The sequence below is a fragment of the Sturnus vulgaris genome, chromosome 39, assembly GCF_052056855.1.
Source record: "Sturnus vulgaris isolate bStuVul1 chromosome 39, bStuVul1.hap1, whole genome shotgun sequence".
In the NCBI taxonomy this organism is placed as follows: Eukaryota; Metazoa; Chordata; class Aves; order Passeriformes; family Sturnidae; genus Sturnus; species Sturnus vulgaris.
In genome coordinates, this window is record NC_142281.1 from 93,714 (window position 1) to 117,542 (window position 23,829).

Here is a 23,829-nt window from a genome sequence, read left to right on the forward strand (position 1 = left end):
ATTGCAGGGTTTGGGGGTTAAACGGCACCGGAAACCTCAGGTGGGGATTTGAGGCAGAACCAGAGGAGTTTGGGTCAGAAGCGGTGAAGATTTGGGGCTGGGATGAGGCGGCCGTGACCCTGCTGGAGTCCGGGGGGGACCTCCAGCCCCCAGGGGGGTCCCTGACTCTGCTCTGCCGCGCCTCCGGGTTCGATTTCGGGAGTTTCTACATGACCTGGATGCGCCAGAGCCCCGGGAAGGGGCTGGAATTCGTGTCAGGGATCGGCAACAGCGGTTATTACACCCACTACCCGCTGTCGGTGCGGGGCCGGTTCACGATCTCCAGGGACAACGGGCAGAGCTCGGTGACGCTGACCATGAAGGACCTCAAGGACGAGGATTCCGGCGTTTATTTCTGTGCCAAAAACGCTGATGGTGCTTGGTCAGATTTTGCTGGTATTTTTTAGCTCGTTACCGCGTCCCCCCCTGTCCCCGTTCCCCCCCAGGCCCGTCCCCCAAACCCCAACACTTCAATGCTTTTGTTATTTGAGCTTAGGGGAAATGTGGGGGGAGATGTCCCAGTGGGGTCCCTGAAGGAAACAGATTCCAATTCCAACAGATTCAAACTGATTCAAAACTCAGCTTTGGTCCCAGTGCTGAAGACTCGGGGCCAGGGTTCACGGCCAGGGTGAAGAGTTGGGATTTGGGGGCAGGGTCTGGGGACGGTGACAAGGCCAAAACCATCGGCAGCATGATCAGCAGCCCAAGCACCATCAGCGTGTTTGGCACAGAAATAAACGCCGGAATCCTCGTCCTTGAGGTCCTTCATGGTCAGCGTCACCGAGCTCTGCCCGTTGTCCCTGGAGATCGTGAACCGGCCCTTGACAGACGGCGCGTAGTTGGTGTAACGACCGCTGGTGTGGATCCCTGCCACCCATTCCAGTCCCTTCCCGGGGCTCTGGCGGATCCAGAACAGGTGGTGACTGCCAAAATCGAACCCGGACGCACGGCAGAGCAGAGTCAGGGACCCCCCGGGGGGCTGGAGGTCCCCCCCGGACTCCAGCAGGGTCACGGCCGCCTCATCCCAGCCCCAAATCTTCACCGCTTCTGAAACAAACTCCTCTGGTTCGGGCTCAAATCCCCACCTGATATTTCCAGTGTCATTAAATCCCCCAAACCCTGCAATTTACTCCGATCTATTCAGTAATTAATGGCACACCTGCCCCTGGCATTCCTCCATTAATTTCCCAATTAACCGCTCATTAACAATCCCCCAAACCCCCCGGACCCCGAGCCCGGCACATCCCGGCCATGGCCTCGAGCTCCCTCCCGCTCCTCGCCCTCCTGGCCCTGCTGGCCCTGCCAGGTGGGTCCCGGGCGCCTCCGGAGCGCCACGCCCAGCCCGGGCCACGCCCGGATCCGGCGCCTCATCCCCATCTCCCCTTGTTCCCGCAGGGCTCCGGGCGGCCGTGACCCTGCTGGAGTCCGGGGGGGACCTCCAGCCCCCCGGGGGGTCCCTGACTCTGCTCTGCCGTGGGTCTGGATTCAATTTCGGGAGTTACAGCATGATGTGGGTCCGCCAGAGGCCCGGGAAGGGATTGGAATTCGTTGCACAGATCTACAGCAATGGTGGCAGCACCGACTATGCGCCGTCTGTCAAGGGCCGGTTCACGATCTCCAGGGACAACGGGCAGAGCTCGGTGACGCTGACCATGAAGGACCTCAAGGACGAGGATTCCGGCGTTTATTTCTGTGCCAAATGTTACAGCAGTAGTTGGGGTGCTAATGCTGGTGCTGGATTTGGTGACGATGCCGGTTTTGGAGCAAGGCCCCCATTACTGTGTCCCCAAAAGTCCCCAAAATCCCCAAATCCTTCCCCAAATCCCAACCATTGATCTCAACCCTCTCCTTCTCGCCCCTTCTCCTCCATCCTTGCCCCAACTCTCGATTTCCCCCAAATTTTCACCATTTCCCCCACATCTCCCCCGGCTCTCCCAGCCCCTCATTGACAGAGCAGAAGCGGTTCGGTGCCGGATCAGGGGTCGGTCCGGAGCCTTTGCCAAAATCCCGGAATTTCTGCGTTTTTGAATTGAGTTAATGTTGGAACCAAACCTCCCCTGCCAGCAGGAGACAGTGATGGATTCCCCCAAAAATTGGCCCCGTGGGTCAGGACGTGGGGCCAAGAGCGGGGATCGGGGTCAGGGGGGAGATTTGGGGCAGAGCCAGTTCTGGGCTGGGACACGGGGACAGGAACGGGGTCAAGGGCTGGGGTTTGGGGGAAGGGTCTGGGGCATTTGGGGACAGGTGGGGACGGGGCCAAAAGCATCAACACTATAACCACCACCACCACCAGCACCATCAGGACGTTTGGCACAGAAATAAACGCCGGAATCCTCGGCCTTGAGGTCCTTCATGGTCAGCGTCACCGAGCTCTGCCCGTTGTCCCTGGAGATCCTGAACCGGCCCTTGACAGACGGCGCGTACCAGGAGCTCCAACCCTCCGTCCGGATACTCCCAACGAATTCCAGCCCCTTCCCGGGTCTTTGGCGGATCCAGAACATGACAACACTTCCAACATCAAACCCGGAGCCGCGGCAGAGCAGAGTCAGGGACCCCCCGGGGGGCTGGAGGTCCCCCCCGGACTCCAGCAGGGTCACGGCCGCCCGGAGCCCTGCGGGAACAAGGGGAGATGGGGATGGGAAAAGCTCCAAGCATTGACCCCAAATCCCTTCTCTGCTCCCCCGACACCGCAGGGGAGGCAAAGCTCTCTGTGCCATTCCCTGTGGCTCGTGCCAAAGCCGTTTATTGCTCCTCTGACCACATTCAGCATTGATCTGGGATTTCACAGTGTCCCGCTATTGGTTGCCTGATCGCTCCATCTCATTGCTCGGTGTCATTTGCTCGCGGTGACGTCCCCGTGTTCCGACAGCGACTTTCTGCTTCTTCTTCTCTTCTTCCAACCTTCCTGCCAAGGGTGGGGTTTGGGGGCAGGACCAGGCGAGCATTGGGGGTCAGTGGTGACCGTTGGTGCAAACGGGGGAGAGTGGGGACAGCGGGAGGGGATTGGGGCACGGGGTGAGAGTTGGGGTAAAAATCAGGGGTTTGGGGTCCCAACGATGATGGTGGAGCAAAAACCGGGGACTGGAGGCTCTCAGCAGCACCGACAACATGACCACCACGAGCCCAACAACCAGAACAGGAAGCTTTGGCACAGAAATAAACGCCGGAATCCTCGTCCTTGAGGTCGTTCATGGTCAGCGTCACCGAGCTCTGCCCGTTGTCCCTGGAGATCGTGAACCGGCCCTTGACAGACGGCGCGTAGTCGGTGTTGCCACCACCACTGTTGATACTTGCGACGTATTCCAGGCCCTTCCCGGGTCTCTGGCGGATCCAGAACATTCTGAAATCCCCGAAATTGAATCCAGACGCGCGGCAGAGCAGAGTCAGGGAGCCCCCGGGGGGCTGGAGGTCCCCCCCGGACTCCAGCAGGGTCACGGCCGCCCGGAGCCCTGCGGGAACAAGGATCTGTGATTGGACATTTAACCCCAACATGGAAATGGACTGGAGATGATTCAAGCCGGGCTCCTGCAGTCCCGAGGTGAATTCTCTGAAGGGCTTTTAATAAATCCCCAATTTATTCCTTTCACTCTGCCCAGGCTCAGCTCAGGGAGCTTCTCCAGGATCCACCTGAGCTTCTGCATCCCCATCTCCCCTTGTTCCCGCAGGGCTCCGGGCGGCCGTGACCCTGCTGGAGTCCGGGGGGGACCTCCAGCCCCCCGGGGGGTCCCTGACTCTGCTCTGCCGCGGCTCTGGATTCAATTTCGGGAGTTTCGTAATGTACTGGATCCGCCAGAGACCCGGGAAGGCGCTGGAATGGCTCGCAGGGATCTACAGCAATGGTGCTTACACCAACTACGCGCCGTCTGTCAAGGGCCGGTTCAGGATCTCCAGGGACAACGGGCAGAGCTCGGTGACGCTGACCATGAAGGACCTCAAGGCCGAGGATTCCGGCGTTTATTTCTGTGCCAAATCTTACAGCAGTAGTTGGGGTGCTAATGCTGGTGCTGGATTTGGTGACGATGCCGGTTTTGGAGCAAGGCCTCCATTACTGTGTCCCCAAAAGTCCCCCAAATCCTCAAATCCCAACCATTGATCTCAACCCTCTCCTTCTCGCCCCTTTTCCTACATCCTTGCCCCAACTCTCGATTTCCCCCAAATTTTCACCATTTCCCCCAAATCTCCCCCAGCTCCCCCGGCCCCCATTGGCAGACTAGAAGTTGTTCGGTGCCGGATCTGGGGCCGGTCCGGAGCCTTTGCCAAAATCCCGGAATTTCTGCGTTTTTGAATTGAGTTAATGTTGGAAGCAAACCTCCCCTGTCAGCAGGAAACAGGGATGGATTCCCCCAAAAATTGGCCTCGAGGGTCAGGACGTGGGGCCAAGAGTGGGGATCGGGGTCAGGGGGGAGATTTGGGGCAGAGCCAGTTCTGGGCTGGGACACGGGGACAGGAACGGGGTCAAGGGTTGGGGTTTGGGGGAAGGGTCTGGGGACATTTGGGGACAGGAGGGGACGGGGCCAAAAGCATCAACTCTATAACCACCACCAGCACCAGCAGCCTTGGCACAGAAATAAACGCCGGAATCCTCGACCTTGAGGTCGTTCATGGTCAGCGTCACCGAGCTCTGCCCGTTGTCCCTGGAGATCGAGAACCGGCCCTTGACAGACGGCGCGTACCAGGAGCTCCAACCCTCAGTCCGGATACTGCCAACGAATTCCAGCCCCTTCCCGGGTCTTTGGCGGATCCAGAACATGACAACACTTCCAACATCAAACCCGGAGACGCGGCAGAGCAGAGTCAGGGACCCCCCGGGGGGCTGGAGGTCCCCCCCGGACTCCAGCAGGGTCACGGCCGCCTCATCCCAGCCCCAAATCTTCACCGCTTCTGACCCAAACTCCTCTGGTTCTGCCTCAAATCCCCACCTGAAGTTTCCGGTGCCTTTAAACCCCCAAACCCTGCAATTAACCCCAATTCATTCATTAACTGGTTGCATTCCATGCCCCGACCCTGCTCCATTAATTTCCCAATTAACAGCCCGTTAACGACCCCCAAAACCCCCGGACCCCGAGCCCGGCACATCCCGGCCATGGCCTCGAGCTCCCTCCCGCTCCTCGCCCTCCTGGCCCTGCTGGCCCTGCCAGGTGGGTCCCGGGCGCCTCCGGAGCGCCACGCCCAGCCCGGGCCACGCCCGGATCCGGCGCCTCATCCCCATCTCCCCTTGTTCCCGCAGGGCTCCGGGCGGCCGTGACCCTGCTGGAGTCCGGGGGGGACCTCCAGCCCCCCGGGGGGTCCCTGACTCTGCTCTGCCGCGGCTCTGGATTTACCTTCGGGAATTTCGACATGTACTGGATCCGTCAGAGACCCGGGAAGGGGCTGGAATTCGTTGCGTGGATCTACAGCAATGGTGCTTACACCTCCTACGCGCCGTCTGTGCAGGGCCGGTTCAGGATCTCCAGGGACAACGGGCAGAGCTCGGTGACGCTGACCATGAAGGACCTCAAGGACGAGGATTCCGGCGTTTATTTCTGTGCCAAATGTTACAGCAGTGGTTGGGGTTACTATGCTGCTGCTGCTGCTGCTGCTGGTGCTGTTTATGGTATTGACGCCAGTCATGATCACAAGCCCCCATTTCTGGTTCCCCCAAATTTCCCCAAATTCCCACTTTCCTCCCCCAAATCCCAGCCCTTTCCCCTCCCATCTCGGCCCTTCTGCCCCAAACTCCTCCAGCCCTGCCCCAGCTCTCGACTTTCCCCCCAGCCTGGACCATTTGTCCCAAATCTCAGCCTTTCACCCCAGATTTCCGCTCCCTTCAGCCGTGGCCGAGGATTGCGCTGGGTCCCCCCAAATCTCAGCCGGCGGCACCAAAACCTCCCCTGTGGGCACCAAACCCTGAGGGATCCCCCCAAAAATTGGCTTTAATTACAACTCTGTTTAACAGTAATTATTAGCCTTGTGATAGATCTGATACATGTGTAACAAATCAAAATGATACAAACAAAACAATTCAATTTAATTCTTCCTAATAATCTGGAAAATTGTTTTCGCCTGGAATTAATTATCAGCACTAATGGCTCTCATTTTCTCCGCTAATTACTGCCCCCAGCAGGTGCTGAGAGCTGCAGCTGCAGCGAAATCGAAACCCGAAATTCGGGGGTAATTTGGGGCTTTTGGGGAAGTCCCAAAGGGGCGGGTCTGGCTCCTGAATAAAAATAAACCCGAGCCGGGGGGTTTGTGTTCATTTATTTAATTTCTAGTAAATTGAATGTATTTTCATTACTTTGTATGACTATTTTAATTCAGGGTTTAAGGAATTTAATCTACTTTCGAGATTTAATGATTTTATTTGAATTGTTTGATTTATTTTCCTTACTTCTTTTTATTATGTGCTGTAAGTGTTGCTCAATGATTTTTAATGTTATTTTCTACTATATTGTACATCATTTTCATTAACATCTGTAAATAATATTCAATAGAAGGATAAATTACTTTTATCAACCAGATTTTCCTAATCACCTTTTTCTTGATTCATATCTTCATTATTTTTAATTTTCTCTCCTGATAATTGTGCATTTCCCCTGGTATTTGCTGCTGTTATCAGCCGTTAATTGGGCAATCAATGGAGGGGAGGCCAGCAGAGCTGTGCCTTTAATTAATTAATAGATCGGGGTTAATTGCAGGGTTTGGGGGTTTAAAGGCACCAGAAACCTCAGGTGGGGATTTGAGCCCGAACCAGAGGAGTTTGGGTCAGAAGCGGTGAAGATTTGGGGCTGGGATGAGGCGGCCGTGACCCTGCTGGAGTCCGGGGGGGACCTCCAGCCCCCCGGGGGGTCCCTGACTCTGCTCTGCCGCGCCTCTGGATTCAATTCCGGGAGTTCCCACATGGCCTGGGTCCGTCAGAGCCCCGGGAAGGGGCTGGAATGGGTTGCGAGTATCCACAGCAATGATGGCAGCACCCGGCCCTGCTCTATTGATTGCCCAATTAATGGCCCCTTAATGACCCTGCAATTAACCCTGATCTCCTCATTAATTAATGGCACACCCGCACCTGGAACTCCTCCCTCCATCGCCCAATTAATGGCGGTTAATTAACGCTGCAATTAACGCCGGTGGGTTCATTAATGAATTTGACAATTCCGTGTCACTTCACCATTTATTGCTGGAGTGGTTGCTCATTGAAAACGGCGCAATTAACCCGGATCCATTAATTAATTAATTAATTAAGGGCGCAGCTCCGTCTGGTCAAGGGCGGGGTCGGGACCTGCAGAGCTGAGCGTGAACAACCTCAGGGACGAGGATTCTGATGGAATTAATTGGAATTAATTAACTGGAATTAATTTGAATCGGATTGAATCGGTTGTAATCACTTTGAATCAGTTTGAATCGGTTTGAATCAGTTTGAATTAATTTGAATTAATTTGAATCAATCTGAAGCCATTTAAATCAGTTTGAATTTATTTGAATCTGTTTGAATCACTTTTAATCATTTTTAATCCGTTTGAATTAATTTGAATCTGTTTCCTAGGGGGGCCCCATTGGGCAATCGCCAATGCCTGCGATCGATTATATCGGCGATCGATTGATCGCGATTGCCGATCGATTAGATCGATAATCGATTGATCGCGACTGCCGATCGATTAGATCGGCGATCGATCGCTAATGCCTGCGATCGATTAGATCGGCGATCGATTGGTGATGCCTGCGATCGATTAGATCGGCGATCGATTGCTAATGCCTGCCAATCGATTAGATCGGCGATCGATTGCTAATGCCTGCCGATCGATTAGATCGATAATCGATTGCTAATGCCTGCGATCGATTAGATCGGCGATCGATTGCTAATGCCTGCGATCGATTAGATCGGCGATCGATTGGTGATGCCTGCCGATCGATTAGATCGATAATCGATTGGTGATGCCTGCCGATCGATTAGATCGATAATCGATTGCTAATGCCTGCCGATCGATTAGATCGGCGATCGATTACTGATGCACACCTTGCTCACTCGTGCACATTAATTACAGTCTAATTAACATTAAGCAGCACAATAGCTGCGCACTAATCACACTCTAATTACACACTAATTACTCACATTACACACTAATTACACACCAATTACTTACATTATGCACTAATTACACACGAATCACACACTAATTACACACTAATTACTCACATTACACACCAATTACACACTAATTACTCACATTAGACACTATTTGCACACTAATTATACACCAATTACTCACATTACACACTAATTACACACTAATTACACACCAATTACTCACATTACACACCAATCACACACTAATTACACACTAATTACTCACATTACACACCAATTACACACTAATTACTCACATTAGACACTATTTGCACACTAATTATACGCCAATAACTCACATTACACACTAATTACACACCAATTACTCACATTACACAGCAATTACACATTCCTTACACACTAATTAGCACTCCAATTAGCACACTCATGACACTCTCATACTCAATTATTATCCCCACTGAATTAATTATTATCCCCAGATCCGGCACCGAACGGCGCCAGCTCGGCCAATCAGGGCCGGGGGAGCCGGGGGAGATTTGGGGGAAATGGTGAAAATTGGGGGGAATCGAGAGGTGGGGCAAGGATGGAGGAGAAGGGGCGAGAGGGAGAGGGTTGAGATCAATGGTTGGGATTTGGGGAAGGATTTGGGGATTTTGGGGACTTTTGGGGACACAGTAATGGAGGCCTTGCTCCAAAACCGGCATCGTCACCAAATCCAGCACCAGCATAACCATTCCAAACCCAGCTGGAACATTTGGCACAGAAATAAACGCCGGAATCCTCGACCTTGAGGTCGTTCATGGTCAGCGTCACCGAGCTCTGCCCGTTGTCCCTGGAGATCCTGAACCGGCCCCGCATCAACGGCGCAGACTGGGTGGTGCCACCATCATTGCTGATCTCTGCGACCCATTCCATTCCCTTCCGGGGCTCTGGGGCACCCCGGCCATTGCAAAACCCCCGAACGTGAACCCGGACCCACGGCAGAGCAGAGTCAGGGACCCCCCGGGGGGCTGGAGGTCCCCCCCGGACTCCAGCAGGGTCACGGCCGCCCGGAGCCCTGCGGGAACAAGGGCAGATGGGGATGGGAAAAGCTCCAACCCCTGACCCCAGATCCCGACTGCTGTCCCCAGATGGTGAATCCGGCCCCTCCCCCTGCCCCTCCTGCCCCTCCTGCCCCTCCTGTCCCTGCCAGGTGGGTCCCGGGTGCCTCCGGAGCACCACGCCCAGCCATCTTGGTGTTTTTGACCCCATCTCCATCACGCCCTCACCACCTGTCCCGACCTGTCCCCAGACCCTCCCCCAAATTCCCAACCCTTTATTTGTTCGGATTTCGGGTAAATTTGGGAAGATACCTCCCAATGGCATCCTACAAGGAAAGAGATTCCAACAGATTGAAAGAAAATGATAAAGATTCAAAATTCAAATTCAGGTCCAGCTCGACAGACTTGCCATCAGTGTTCAACGTCAGAATCAAGTGATGGTTTTGGGGACAGGAAGTGACATGGTGACAAGGACAGGGCCGAAAGGGTCGGCATCAAAAGAACCAGCACCACCAGCAGGGTATGTGACACAGAAATAAACGGCGGAATCCTCGGCCTTGAGGCCGTTCATGGTCAGCGTCACCGAGCTCTGCCCGTTGTCCCTGGAGATCCTGAACCGGCCCCGCACCGACGGCAGGTACCAGGTGCTGCCACCATCACTGCTGATCAGCGCGACGAATTCCAGCGACTTCCTGGGGCTCTGTCGAACCCAGCCAATGTAGGAATTCCCGAAATTGAATCCAGAGGCGCGGCAGAGCAGAGTCAGGGACCCCCCGGGGGGCTGGAGGTCCCCCCCGGACTCCAGCAGGGTCACGGCCGCCTCATCCCAGCCCCAAATCTTCACCGCTTCTGACCCAAACTCCTCTGGTTCGGGCTCAAATCCCCACCTGAGGTTTCCGGTGCCTTTAAACCCGCAAACCCCGCAATTAACCTCAATCCATTAATTAACTGGTTGCATTCTATGCCCCGAACCTGCTCCATTAATTTCCCAATTAACAGCCCGTTAACGACCCCCAAACCCCCCGGACCCCGAGCCCGGCACATCCCGGCCATGGCCTCGAGCTCCCTCCCGCTCCTCGCCCTCCTGGCCCTGCTGGCCCTGCCAGGTGGGTCCCGGGCGCCTCCGGAGCGCCACGCCCAGCCCGGGCCACGCCCGGATCCGGCGCCTCATCCCCATCTCCCCTTGTTCCCGCAGGGCTCCGGGCGGCCGTGACCCTGCTGGAGTCCGGGGGGGACCTCCAGCCCCCCGGGGGGTCCCTGACTCTGCTCTGCCGCGCCTCTGGATTCAATTTTACAAAATTCGCGTTGGGATGGATCCGCCAGAGACACGGGAAGGGATTGGAAGTTGTCGCGAGGGTGAGCCGGAAAAGTGGCAACACCTTCTACTCGTCATCGGTCAAGGGCCGGTTTACAATGGCCACTGACAACGGGCAGAGCTCGGTGACGCTGACCATGAACGACCTCAAGGTCGAGGATTCCGGCGTTTATTTCTGTGCCAAGGCTGGTGACACTGGTGGTGCTTGGGCTGTTGCTGCTGCTCCTGTTCCTCGTCTCAGTCACTGGGTCCCAGCCTGTTCCTGTGCCTCAGATCCTGCCCCCAGTTCTCATTCTCTGGCTCCCAGTTGGGACCATTTTGGTTCCTGAACTGGACCTTGACCCTCCAAGGTGATCACTTGCCCAGAACTCAGCCAGGTCGCCCCAAATCGGCGGTGTTGGGCCGAAGCAGCCATGGCTGACACCGACCCCCAGCGCTGACTCAGATCTCCAGCTCAGGGCAAAGCTCTGCAGAACAACGACGAGTTTTGGGGTCGGCAGTTGTGGTTTGGGGTCAGCGGTTAGGATCGGGGAGCAGAGCAGGGCAAGGTTGGGATTAATGGCCAAGAGCCGGGTGTGGGGCTGAGGGGAGGGGCTGGGGACATTTGGGGACATTTAGGGTGGATGGAAACACCAGGAGCAGCACCATAACTGTTATAACGTTTGGCACAGAAATAAACGCCGGAATCCTCGTCCTTGAGGTCGTTCATGGTCAGCGTCACCGAGCTCTGCCCGTTGTCCCTGGAGATCCTGAACCGGCCCCGCATCAACGGCGCAGACTGGGTGGTGCCACCATCATTGCTGATCTCTGCGACCCATTCCATTCCCTTCCGGGGCTCTGGGGCATCCAGCCCATTGCAAAACCCCGAACGTGAACCCGGACCCACGGCAGAGCAGAGTCAGGGACCCCCCGGGGGGCTGGAGGTCCCCCCCGGACTCCAGCAGGGTCACGGCCGCCCGGAGCCCTGCGGGAACAAGCGGAGATGGGGATGCAGAAGCTCAGGTGGATCCTGGAGAAGCTCCCTGAGCTGAGGCTGGGCAGAGTGAAAGGAATAAATTGGGGATTTATTAAAAGCCCTTCAGAGGATTCACCTCGGGACTGGAGGAGCCCGGCTTGAATCATCTCCAGTCCATTCCCATGTTGGGGTTAAATGTCCAATCACAGATCCTTGTTCCCGCAGGGCTCCGGGCAGCCGTGACCCTGCTGGAGTCCGGGGGGGACCTCCAGCCCCCCGGGGCGTCGCTGGCCCTGGTGTGCCGCGGGTCTGGGTTCAGTTTTGGGAGTTATGAAATGAGATGGGTTCTGCAGAGCCCTGGGAAGGGGCTGGAATTCATCGCAGCGATCGCCGGCAATGGCGCTGACACCGCGTACGCGGCGTCCGTGCGGGGCCGGTTCAGGATCTCCAGGGACAACGGGCAGAGCTCGGTGACGCTGACCATGAACGACCTCAAGGCCGACGATTCCGGCGTTTATTTCTGTGCCAAGGATGATGGTACTGGTGCTCCTGCTGCTGGTGCTTGGATTGACGACACCAGTCCTGATCCCAAGCCCCCATTTCTGGTTGCCCCAAATTTCCCCAAATTCCCAATTTCCTCCCCCAAATCCCAGCCCTTTCCCCTCCCATCTCGGCCCTTCTGCCCCAAACTCCTCCAGCCCTGCCCCAGCTCTCGACTTTCCCCCCAGCCTGGACCATTTGTCCCAAATCTCAGCCTTTCACCCCACATTTTATTTCTGTGCCAGATGTCACAGCAGTGGTTACAGTTACTCTGCTGCTGCTCTGGCATTTGGTGACCATGGTGGTTGTTGCCTGTGCCCCAATTCCTGGATTCCCTCCTGTCCAAAAATCCATCCCCAAATCCCAACACTTGACCCAATCCTTCACCTTGTCCCCCAATCTCCTCCATCCTTGCCCCAGCTCTCGATTCCCCCCAATTTTCACCATTTCCCCCAAATCTGCCCCGGCTCCCCCGGCCCTGATTGGCCGAGCTGGCGCCGTTCGGTGCCGGATCTGGGGATAATAATTAATTCAGTGGGGATAATAATTGAGTATGAGAGTGTCATGGGTGTGCTAATTGGAGTGCTAATTAGTGTGTAAGGAATGTGTAATTGGTGTGTAATGTGAGTAACTGGTGTGTAATTAGTGTGTAATGTGAGTAATTAGTGTGTAATTGGCGTGTAATGTGAGTAATTGGTGTGTAATTAGTGTGTAATTGGTGTGTAATGTGAGTAATTGGTGTGTAATTAGTGTCTAATGTGAGTAATTAGTGTGTAATTGGTGTGTAATGTGAGTAATTAGTGTGTAATTAGTGTGTGATTAGTGTGTAATTAGTGCATAATGTAAGTAATTAGTGTGTAATTAGTGTGTAATGTGAGTAATTAGTGTGTAATTAGAGTGTGATTAGTGCGCAGCTATTGTGCTGCTTAATGTTAATTAGACTGTAATTAATGTGCACGAGTGAGCAAGGTGTGCATCAGTAATCGATCACCGATCTAATCGATCGGCAGGCATTAGCAATCGATCGCCGATCTAATCGATCGGCAGGCATTAGCAATCGATCGCCGATCTAATCGATCGCAGGCATTAGCAATCGATTATCGATCTAATCGATCGGCAGTCGCGATCAATCGATTATCGATCTAATCGATCGGCAGGCATTACCAATCGATCGCCGAGCTAATCGATCGGCAGTCGCGATCAATCGATTATCGATCTAATCGATCGGCAATCGCGATCAATCGATCGCCGATATAATCGATCGCAGGCATTGGCGATTGCCCAATGGGGCCCCCTAGGAAACAGATTCAAATTAATTCAAACTGATTAAAAATGATTAAAAGTGATTCAAACTGATTCAAATAAATTCAAACGGATTAAAACACATTAAAATTAATTCAAACTGATTTAAATGGCTTCAGATTGATTCAAATTAATTCAAATTAACTCAAACTGATTCAAACCGATTCAAACTGATTCAAAGTGATTACAACCGATTCAATCCGATTCAAATTAATTCCAGTTAATTAATTCCAATTAATTCCATCAGAATCCTCGTCCCTGAGGTTGTTCAGGCTCAGCTCTGCAGGTCCCGACCCCGCCCTTGACCAGACGGAGCTGCGCCCTTAATTAATTAATTAATTAATTAATTAATTAATCGATCCGGGTTAATTGCGCCGTTTTCAATGAGCAGCCACTCCAGCAATAAATGGTGAAGTGACACGGAATTGTCAAATTCATTAATGAACCCACCGGGGTTAATTGCAGCGTTAATTAACCGCCGTTAATTGGGCGATGGAGGGAGGAGTTCCAGGTGCGGGTGTGCCATTAATTAATGAGGAGATCAGGGTTAATTGCAGGGCCATTAAGGGGCCATTAATTGGGCAATCAATAGAGCAGGGCCGGGTGCTGCCATCATTGCTGTGGATACTCGCAACCCATTCCAGCCCCTTCCCGGGGCTCTGACGGACCCAGGCCATGTGGGAACTCCCGGAATTGAATCCAGAGGCGCGGCAGAGCAGAGTCAGGGACCCCCCCGGGGGGCTGGAGGTCCCCCCCGGACTCCAGCAGGGTCACGGCCGCCTCATCCCAGCCCCAAATCTTCACCGCTTCTGACCCAAACTCCTCTGGTTCGGGCTCAAATCCCCACCTGATATTTCCAGTGTCATTAAATCCCCCAAACCCTACAATTTACTCCGATCTATTCAGTAATTAACGGCACACCTGCCCCTGGCATTCCTCCATTAATTTCCCAATTAACCGCTCATTAACAATCCCCCAAACCCCCCGGACCCCGAGCCCGGCACATCCCGGCCATGGCCTCGAGCTCCCTCCCGCTCCTCGCCCTCCTGGCCCTGCTGGCCCTGCCAGGTGGGTCCCGGGCGCCTCCGGAGCGCCACGCCCAGCCCGGGCCACGCCCGGATCCGGCGCCTCATCCCCATCTCCCCTTGTTCCCGCAGGGCTCCGGGCGGCCGTGACCCTGCTGGAGTCCGGGGGGGACCTCCAGCCCCCCCGGGGGGTCCCTGACTCTGCTCTGCCGCGCCTCTGGATTCACCTTCAAGGATTTCGCCATGTTCTGGATCCGCCAGAGACCCGGGAAGGGGCTGGAATTCGTAGCACAAATTGACAGTGGTGGCAGCACCATCTACGCGCCGTCTGTCAAGGGCCGGTTCACGATCTCCAGGGACAACGGGCAGAGCTCGGTGACGCTGACCATGAAGGACCTCAAGGACGAGGATTCCGGCGTTTATTTCTGTGCCAAATGTTACACCAGTGGTTGTGTTTACTATTATTATGCTGCTCCTCCTGCTGCTGCTGTTTATGGTATTGACGCCAGTCACGATCCCAAGCCCCCATTTCTGGTTCCCCCCAATATCCCCAAATTCCCACTTTCCTCCCCCAAATCCCAGCCCTTTCCCCTCCCATCTCGGCCCTTCTGCCCCAAACTCCTCCAGCCCTGCCCCAGCTCTCGACTTTCCCCCCAGCCTGGACCATTTGTCCCAAATCTCAGCCTTTCACCCCACATTTTATTTCTGTGCCAGATGTCACAGCAGTGGTTACAGTTACTCTGCTGGTGCTCTGGCATTTGGTGACGATGGTGGTTGTTGCCTGTGCCCCAATTCCTGGATTCCCTCCTGTCCAAAAATCCATCCCCAAATCCCAACACTTGACCCAATCCTTCACCTTGTCCCCCAATCTCCTCCATCCTTGCCCCAACTCTCGATTTCCCCGCAATTTTCACCATTTCCCCCAAATCTCCCCCGGCTCCCCCGGCCCTGATTGGCCGAGCTGGCGCGGAGCCGTCGCCGGCAGAAGCGGTTCGGTGCCGGATCTGGGGCCGGGCCGGAGCCTTTGCCGAAATCCCGGAATTTTGGAGTTACTGAGTTGGGTTTTGGGGGGAACCAGGCGAGGATTTGGGGTCAGTGGAGACCCTGGGGGCAAACGGGGGAGACTGGGGACAAAGGGACAGGACTGGGGAAGGGGTGAGAGTTGGGGGAAGGGTCTGGGGACATTTGGGGACAGCTGGGGATCGAGTGATGGTGATGGGGACATGGCCAAAATCATCAATTTCAGAAGCATACGCACAACAACTGTAAGCAGATTTGGCACAGAAATAAACGCCGGAATCCTCGTCCTTGAGGTCCTTCATGGTCAGCGTCACCGAGCTCTGCCCGTTGTCCCTGGAGATCGTGAATCGGCCCTTGACAGACGGCGCGTACCAGGTGCTGCCACCATTGCTGATCCCTGCGAGCCATTCCAGCCCCTTCCCGGGCCTCTGGCGGTACCAGCCCATTCCAAACTTCCCGAAATCGAATCCAGAGCCACGGCAGAGCAGAGTCAGGGACCCCCCGGGGGGCTGGAGGTCCCCCCCGGACTCCAGCAGGGTCACGGCCGCCCGGAGCCCTGCGGGAACAAGGGGAGATGGGGATGAGGCGCCGGATCCGGGCGTGGCCCGGGCTGGGCGTGGCGCTCCGGAGGCGCCCGGGACCCACCTGGCAGGGCCAGCAGGGCCAGGAGGGCGAGGAGCGGGAGGGAGCTCGAGGCCATGGCCGGGATGTGCCGGGCCCGGGGTCCGGGGGGTTTGGGGGTCGTTAACGGGCTGTTAATTGGGAAATTAATGGAGGAAGACGAGGGGGAGGTGTGCCATTAATTACTGAATAGATCGGAGTACATTGCAGGGTTTGGGAGATATCAGGTGGAATTTTGAGGCAGAACCAGAGGAGTTTGGGTCAGAAGCGGTGAAGATTTGGGGCTGGGATGAGGCGGCCGTGACCCTGCTGGAGTCCGGGGGGGACCTCCAGCCCCCCGGGGGGTCCCTGACTCTGCTCTGCCGCGGCTCTGGATTCACCTTCGGGAATTTCGGAATGGCCTGGTACCGTCAGAGACCCGGGAAGGGGCTGGAATGGCTCGCAGGGATCAGCAATGGTGGCAGCACCTTCTACGCGCCGTCTGTCAAGGGCCGATTCTCGATCTCCAGGGACAACGGGCAGAGCTCGGTGACGCTGACCATGAAGGACCTCAAGGCCGAGGATTCCGGCGTTTATTTCTGTGCCAAATGTGCTGGTGCTGGTGCTGGTTGTGCTAATTATGTTGATGGATTTGGACACGTCCCCGTCATCACTTCCCTTCATATCCCCACACGTCCCCAGACCTTTCCCCCAAATCCCAATCCTTGATCCTGATCGTGAACGCTGACCCTGAGTTTTTAGTGCCGGTCCCAAGTTGAGCTTCAGAGCAAATATTTTATAACAAGGTTGGGATCAATGGCCGAGTGTTGGGGTCTGGGCTGAGGTGGTCACAGCCCTGGGGGAACGGGCAAGAGTTGGGTCAGGGGTTGGAGCTTTTCCCATCCCCATCCCAACCTCCAGGATGAGGATTCCGGCGCCGATTTCTGCTCCAAATCTGTTTGCAGTTGAAGCTGTGAATTGGTTTGTGGTGCTGGGTTTGGTGCTGGCTTAGTGCTGGGTTTTGCCTCTGGGTTTGGTGCTGGGTTTGGTGCTGCTGGTTCTGACGGTGACCCTGTGTCACGATCCGCTATTAATGCAGAGCGGGGGTCGTGATGGTTCTTTTGGTCTCAAAGGTGCAAACAGGCAAAATGCAGGGGACAAAATCAGTTTATTCAACAACAGAAAATCAGTTTATTCAACAACAGCGATGCATTTCATCAAATGCCAACAATTCAGTTACGGTAAAGGGGAGAGGTACAGGATAGGGAAAGGGGAAGGAAAGGAAGGGATGGGAGAATAGCTACCAACAGACGAGACGGGCGTCCTCACGGGTCATCCCATAGACGAGTCCTCGTCCGTGGGGAGATCTCAGGGGTCTTCTCCAGGGGGTCTTCATCAGTGGAGAGATCTCAAAGGGTCTTTTCCAGAGGGTCGCTCTTTTATAGTCCTTCTCCAAAGCGAGTGGCCTCTGGCCAAGAGCTGGGAAGATTTATGGACCATTGTGTGGTGCTGCAGGAGACAGGTACGGTCAAGCAGTCCTCAGTTGGTACAACACAACCTCTGGTTGGTGCCACAACAGCACAGTCCAGTGAACACAATACACCAGCACACAGTCACGAGCATCCACCTTGGCCCGGCCAGGAAACCATTGTTGGGAGTCAGCCTGGGTGGGGTCCTCGAGGTCTCCTTGTGACGGTCGGGAGGCAAAATCGAGGGGAACTTCGGACTGACCCTTACACCCTCAAACCCTGCAATTAACCCCAAACCATTTTAATATTGATTGCACTCCATGCCGTGTCCCAGCTCCCTAAATTTCCCCATTAACAGCGCGTTAACGACCCCAAAATCCCCAAAAACCCCGAGCCCGGCACATCCCGGCCATGGCCTCGAGCTCCCTCCCGCTCCTCGCCCTCCTGGCCCTGCTGGCCCTGCCAGGTGGGTCCCGGGCGCCTCCGGAGCGCCACGCCCAGCCCGGGCCACGCCCGGATCCGGCGCCTCATCCCCATCTCCCCTTGTTCCCGCAGGGCTCCGGGCGGCCGTGACCCTGCTGGAGTCCGGGGGGGACCTCCAGCCCCCCGGGGGGTCCCTGGCCCTGGTGTGCCGCGCCTCTGGATTCAATTTCGGGGATTTCAGAATGTTCTGGATCCGCCAGAGATCCGGAAAGGGACTGGAATGGGTCGCAGAGATCAACAGCAATGGTGGCAGCACTGGCTACGCGCCGTCTGTCAAGGGCCGGTTCAGGATCTCCAGGGACAACGGGCAGAGCTCGGTGACGCTGACCATGAACGACCTCAAGGCCGAGGATTCCGGCGTTTATTTCTGTGCCAGAGCTTTCTGTTTTAGTTGTTGGGCTGGTAGTGCTTATGTTGTCAGTGCTGCTGAGAGCCTCCAGCCCCCGGTTTTTGCTCCACCATCATCGTCGGGACCCCAAACCCCTGATTTTTACCCCAACTCTCACCCCGTGCCCCAATCCCCTCCCGCTGTCCCCACTCTCCCCCGTTTGCACCAACGGTCACCACTGACCCCCAATGCTCGCCTGGTCCTGCCCCCAAACCCCACCCTTGGCAGGAAGGTTGGAAGAAGAGAAGAAGAAGCAGAAAGTCGCTGTCGGAACACGGGGACGTCACCGCGAGCAAAGGACACCGAGCAATGAGATGGAGCGATCAGGCAACCAATAGCGGGACACTGTGAAATCCCAGATCAATGCTGAATGTGGTCAGAGGAGCAATAAACGGCTTTGGCACGAGCCACAGGGAATGGCACAGAGAGCTTTGCCTCCCCTGCGGTGTCGGGGGAGCAGAGAAGGGATTTGGGGTCAATGGTTGGAGCTTTTCCCATCCCCATCTCCCCTTGTTCCCGCAGGGCTCCGGGCGGCCGTGACCCTGCTGGAGTCCGGGGGGGACCTCCAGCCCCCCGGGGGGTCCCTGGCCCTGGTGTGCCGCGGCTCTGGATTCAATTTCGGGAGTGTCACCATGTTCTGGATCCGCCAGAGACCCGGGAAGGCGCTGGAATTCGTCGCAAGTATCAGCAGTGGTGGCAGCACCGGTTACGCGCCGTCTGTCAAGGGCCGGTTCTCGATCTCCAGGGACAACGGGCAGAGCTCGGTGACGCTGACCATGAAGGACCTCAAGGCCGAGGATTCCGGCGTTTATTTCTGTGCCAAGGCTGCTGATGGTAGTGGTACTACTGCTGTTGCTTGGATTGACGACGCCAGTCCTGATCCCAAGCCCCCATTTCTGGTTCCCCCAAATTTCCCCAAATTCCCACGTCCCTCCCCCAAATCCCAGCCCTTTCCCCTCCCATCTCGGCCCTTCTGCCCCAAACTCCTCCAGCCCTGCCCCAGCTCTCGACTTTCCCCCCAGCCTGGACCAGTTGTCCCAAATCTCAGCCTTTCACCCCAGATTTCCGCTCCCTTCAGCCGTGGCCGAGGATTGCGCTGGGTCCCCCCAAATCTCAGCCGGCGGCACCAAAACCTCCCCTGCGGGCACCAAACCCTGGGGGATCCCCCCAAAAATTGGCCCCGAGGGTCAGGACGTGGGGCCAAGAGCGGGGATCGGGGTCAGGGGGGAGATTTGGGGCAGAGCCAGTTCTGGGCTGGGACACGGGGACAGGAACGGGGTCAAGGGTTGGGGTTTGGGGGAAGGGTCTGGGGACATTTGGGGACATTTGGGGACAGGTGGGGACCTGGTGATGGGGACAGGAAAGAAATGATCAATGTAATGAGCAGCAGCACCATTAGCACCATAAGCATCTTTGGCACAGAAATAAACGCCGGAATCCTCGGCCTTGAGGTCCTTCATGGTCAGCGTCACCGAGCTCTGCCCGTTGTTCCTGGAGATCGTGAACCGGCCCTTGAGCGATGGCGGGTACCGGGTGTATCCATCATTGTCAATCCCTGCGACCCATTCCAGTCCCTTCCCGGGCCTGTCGCGGGTCCAGATCATTCCATAATTCCCGAAATTGAATCCAGACCCACGGCAGAGCAGAGTCAGGGACCCCCCGGGGGGCTGGAGGTCCCCCCCGGACTCCAGCAGGGTCACGGCCGCCTCATCCCAGCCCCAAATCTTCACCGGTTCTGACCCAAACTCCTCTGGTTTGGGCTCAAATCCCCACCTGACTATTTTGGTCCTTTAAAACCCCCAAACCCGGCAATTAACCCCAATCCGTTAATGAACTAATTACATGCCATGCCCTGCTACTGCTCCATTAATTTCCCAATTAACCGCGCATTAACAATCCCCCAAACCCCCCGGACCCCGAGCCCGGCACATCCCGGCCATGGCCTCGAGCTCCCTCCCGCTCCTCGCCCTCCTGGCCCTGCTGGCCCTGCCAGGTGGGTCCCGGGCGCCTCCGGAGCGCCACGCCCAGCCCGGGCCACGCCCGGATCCGGCGCCTCATCCCCATCTCCCCTTGTTCCCGCAGGGCTCCGGGCGGCCGTGACCCTGCTGGAGTCCGGGGGGGACCTCCAGCCCCCCGGGGGGTCCCTGACTCTGCTCTGCCGTGGGTCTGGATTCAATTTCCGGAGCCACGACATGTTCTGGGTCCGCCAGAGACCCGGAAAGGGACTGGAAGGCGTCGCAGGGATCAACACTGATGGTGATTACACCTCCTACGCGCCGTCTGTCAAGGGCCGGTTCAGGATCTCCAGGGACAACGGGCAGAGCTCGGTGACGCTGACCATGAAGGACCTCAAGGACGAGGATTCCGGCGTTTATTTCTGTGCAAGGAATGCTGATAGTAGTTGGTATGCTTATGCTGCTTGGGCTGCTGGTCTTGTTGGTTTTTGGCTTCGTTCTCTTCACCCCATCCCCTCCTGTCCCCAATTGTCCCCAGACTCTCCCTCCAGCTTTCACCCCATTCCCCAGTCCTGCCCCTTTGTCCCCAATCTCCCCCATTTCTACCAATGGTCACCACTGACCCCAAACCATCGCTTGGCTCTGCTCCAAACCTCAACCGTTGGCCCCAAACCTTCACCCGTGGCCTCTAACTCTGCCCTTTCTCTCCAGCAGTGCCATTTTTGCCCCAAATCCCAGCCCGTCCCTCCCAACCTCTCGATTGTTGGTTGTCAGCACACGGTCACCGATGGGATTTTGAACGATTTTGGAGTCATGTGTTGCATGGATTGACCAGATCGACCCCCAAATTCAACTCTTGGCTCTAAAGCCCAACCTTGGCCCCCAAAAGTGCCCAAAGGGCCGAGCTTTGGGGCCAGCAGTTGAGGTTTGGGTGTGCAAGTGCAGCTTAAGTCCCAAAGTGGGGATTTGGGGTGAAAGGGGTCGAGTTTTGGGGCAGAACCAGACGGGGGTTTTGGGGCAGGTGTTGGTGTTGGTGGAAATGAGGCAGATGTGGGGCAAAGGGGCAGGACTGGGTCATGAGCTGGGATTTTATGGAAGCATCAGAGGACTCTGGGACATTTAGGGACGAGCAGGGAGGCCTCTGGACCTTGACCGGCATCACCATGAGAACCAACCGCAACACCATCAACAGCACAACAGCCACTGCTAAAGCGTTTGGCACAGAAATAAACGCCGGAATCCTCGGCCTTGAGGTCCTTCATGGTCAGCGTCACCGAGCTCTGCCCGTTGTCCCTGGAGATCGTGAACCGGCCCTTGACAGACGGCGCGTACTCGGTGTAACGACCATTGCTGTTGATCCCGGCGACGAATTCCAATCCCTTCCCGGGTCTCTGGCGGTACCAGCCCATTCCACTCCCCCTGACCTTCTGTGCTAATCCCAACCCTTGACCCAACTCTTGACCATTCCTTCAAGGTTGTGACCACCTCACCACTGACCTCAACACTCGTCTCTTGATCCCAACCTTGTTCTTAAAAAGTTTGAGGTAAAGCTCAACTTTGGGCCCCGCACTAAAGACTCGGTGTCAGTGTTCAAGGTTGGGGTCAAGATTTGGGATTTGGGGGAACGGTCTCGGCAGATTCGGAGAAGGGTGAGGACGCAGTGACAGAGAAAGGGCCAGAAGCTTCGACACAATGACCACCAGCACCGGAATAACCAGCAGAACCAGCACCAAGGCCAGCGTCAGCAGATTTGGCACAGAAATAAACGCCGGAATCCTCGTCCTTGAGGTCCTTCATGGTCAGCGTCACCGAGCTCTGCCCGTTGTCCCTGGAGATCCTGAACCGGCCCCGCACCGACGGCCCGAGGTTGGTGTAACCACTGTTGAAGTTGATCCCTGCGACGAATTCCAGCGCCTTCCCGGGGCGCTGTCGAGCCCAGCTGATTCCATGGCTCCCGAAATCGAATCCAGAGGCGCGGTACACCAGGGCCAGAGACGCCCCGGGGGGCTGGAGGTCCCCCCCGGACTCCAGCAGGGTCACGGCCGCCCGGAGCCCTGCGGGAACAAGGGGAGATGGGGATGAGGCGCCGGATCCGGGCGTGGCCCGGGCTGGGCGTGGCGCTCCGGAGGCGCCCGGGACCCACCTGGCAGGGCCAGCAGGGCCAGGAGGGCGAGGAGCGGGAGGGAGCTCGAGGCCATGGCCGGGATGTGCCGGGCTCGGGGTCCGGGGGGTTTGGGGGATTGTTAATGCGCTGTTAATTGGGAAATTAATGGAGCAGGATCGGGGCATGGAATGCAACCAGTTAATTAATGGATTGGGGTTAATTGCAGGGTTTGGGGGTTTAAAGGCACCGGAAACCTCAGGTGGGGATTTGAGGCAGAACCAGAGGAGTTTGGGTCAGACCCGGTGAAGATTTGGGGCTGGGATGAGGCGGCCGTGACCCTGCTGGAGTCCGGGGGGGACCTCCAGCCCCCCGGGGCGTCCCTGACTCTGCTCTGCCGCGCCTCTGGATTCAATTTCGGGAGTTCCCACATGATGTGGGTCCGTCAGAGACCCGGGAAGGGACTGGAATTCGTGGCAGGGATCAACAGCAATGGTGCTTACACCGAATATTCTCCGTCGGTGCGGGGGCGGGTCAGGATCTCCAAGGACAACGGGCAGAGCTCGGTGACGCTGACCATGAACGACCTCAAGGTCGAGGAATTCCGGCGTTTATTTCTGTGCCAAAGATGCTGAGAGTGGTGCTGGTTGGGCTATTGTCCCTGGTGCTGGTCATGGTCGCTGTGGTTTGGTGCCCACAGGGGAGGTTTTGGTGCCGCCGGCTGAGATTTGGGGGGACCCAGCGCAATCCTCGGCCACGGCTGAAGGGAGCGGAAATCTGGGGTGAAAGGCTGAGATTTGGGACAAATGGTCCAGGCTGGGGGGAAAGTCGAGAGCTGGGGCAGGGCTGGAGGAGTTTGGGGCAGAAGGGCCGAGATGGGAGGGGAAAGGGCTGGGATTTGGGGGAGGAAAGTGGGAATTTGCGGAAATTTGGGGGAACAAGAATTGGGGGCTTGGGATCATGACTGGCGTCGTCAATCCAAGCAACAGCAGCAGTACCACCACTACCACTACATTTGGCACAGAAATAAACGCCGGAATCCTCGTCCTTGAGGTCCTTCATGGTCAGCGTCACCGAGCTCTGCCCGTTGTCCCTGGAGATCGTGACCCGGCCCTTGACAGACGGCGCGTAGTCGGTGCTGCCACTGCTGCTGATCCCTGCGACGGCTTCCAGCGCCTTCCCGGGTCTCTGGCGGACCCAGCCCATTCCGAAACTCCCGAAATTGAATCCAGAGCCGCGGCAGAGCAGAGTCAGGGACCCCCCGGGGGGCTGGAGGTCCCCCCCGGACTCCAGCAGGGTCTCGGCCGCCCGGAGCCCTGCGGGAACAAGGGCAGATGGGGATGAGGAGGCAGAAATGCCGGCGCGGGTTTGCCTTGTTCTGGTGGCCGTGGGGCTCGATTTGTATTTGGGGTTCGGGTCCCGGCCCTGTCCCTTTGTCCCCCACGGTCCCCACGTGTCCCCAGAGCCCTCCCCAGAGCCCTGGGGGTGGCGCAGCCGCGGGCTGGGCAGGAATGGGGCAGAGATCTTTGTCTGCT

General features: G+C 56.6%; 2 pseudogenes and 3 gene segments (V, D, J or C); 4 read left to right on the forward strand and 1 right to left on the reverse strand.

Moving 5' to 3' along the window:
- The first annotated feature begins 1,290 nt into the window (after positions 1-1,290).
- LOC148220434 (immunoglobulin heavy variable 3-23-like) lies at positions 1,291-1,874 on the forward strand. The segment is given in 2 exon segments: positions 1,291-1,345; positions 1,435-1,874. Coding segments are annotated over 2 exon segments (495 nt in total).
- Positions 1,875-4,640: 2,766 nt separating this feature from the next.
- LOC148220435 (Ig heavy chain V region 3-like) lies at positions 4,641-5,929 on the forward strand. The segment is given in 4 exon segments: positions 4,641-4,708; positions 5,071-5,177; positions 5,267-5,632; positions 5,850-5,929. Coding segments are annotated over 4 exon segments (621 nt in total).
- A 9,398-nt stretch (positions 5,930-15,327) lies between these two features.
- LOC148220436 (immunoglobulin heavy variable 3-23 pseudogene) lies at positions 15,328-15,998 on the reverse strand (annotated as a pseudogene). The gene is made up of 2 exons (XR_015798814.1): positions 15,944-15,998; positions 15,328-15,854 (listed from the first exon to the last, which is right to left on the reverse strand). The product of XR_015798814.1 is annotated as an immunoglobulin heavy variable 3-23 pseudogene (transcript).
- A 1,780-nt stretch (positions 15,999-17,778) lies between these two features.
- LOC148220437 (immunoglobulin heavy variable 3-20-like) lies at positions 17,779-19,849 on the forward strand. The segment is given in 4 exon segments: positions 17,779-17,833; positions 17,923-18,266; positions 18,889-19,002; positions 19,736-19,849. Coding segments are annotated over 4 exon segments (627 nt in total).
- Positions 19,850-20,176: 327 nt separating this feature from the next.
- LOC148220438 (Ig heavy chain V region 6.96 pseudogene) lies at positions 20,177-21,534 on the forward strand (annotated as a pseudogene). Its single transcript, XR_015798815.1, has 3 exons — positions 20,177-20,231; positions 20,321-20,642; positions 21,462-21,534. The product of XR_015798815.1 is annotated as an Ig heavy chain V region 6.96 pseudogene (transcript).
- Positions 21,535-23,829: the final 2,295 nt, after the last annotated feature.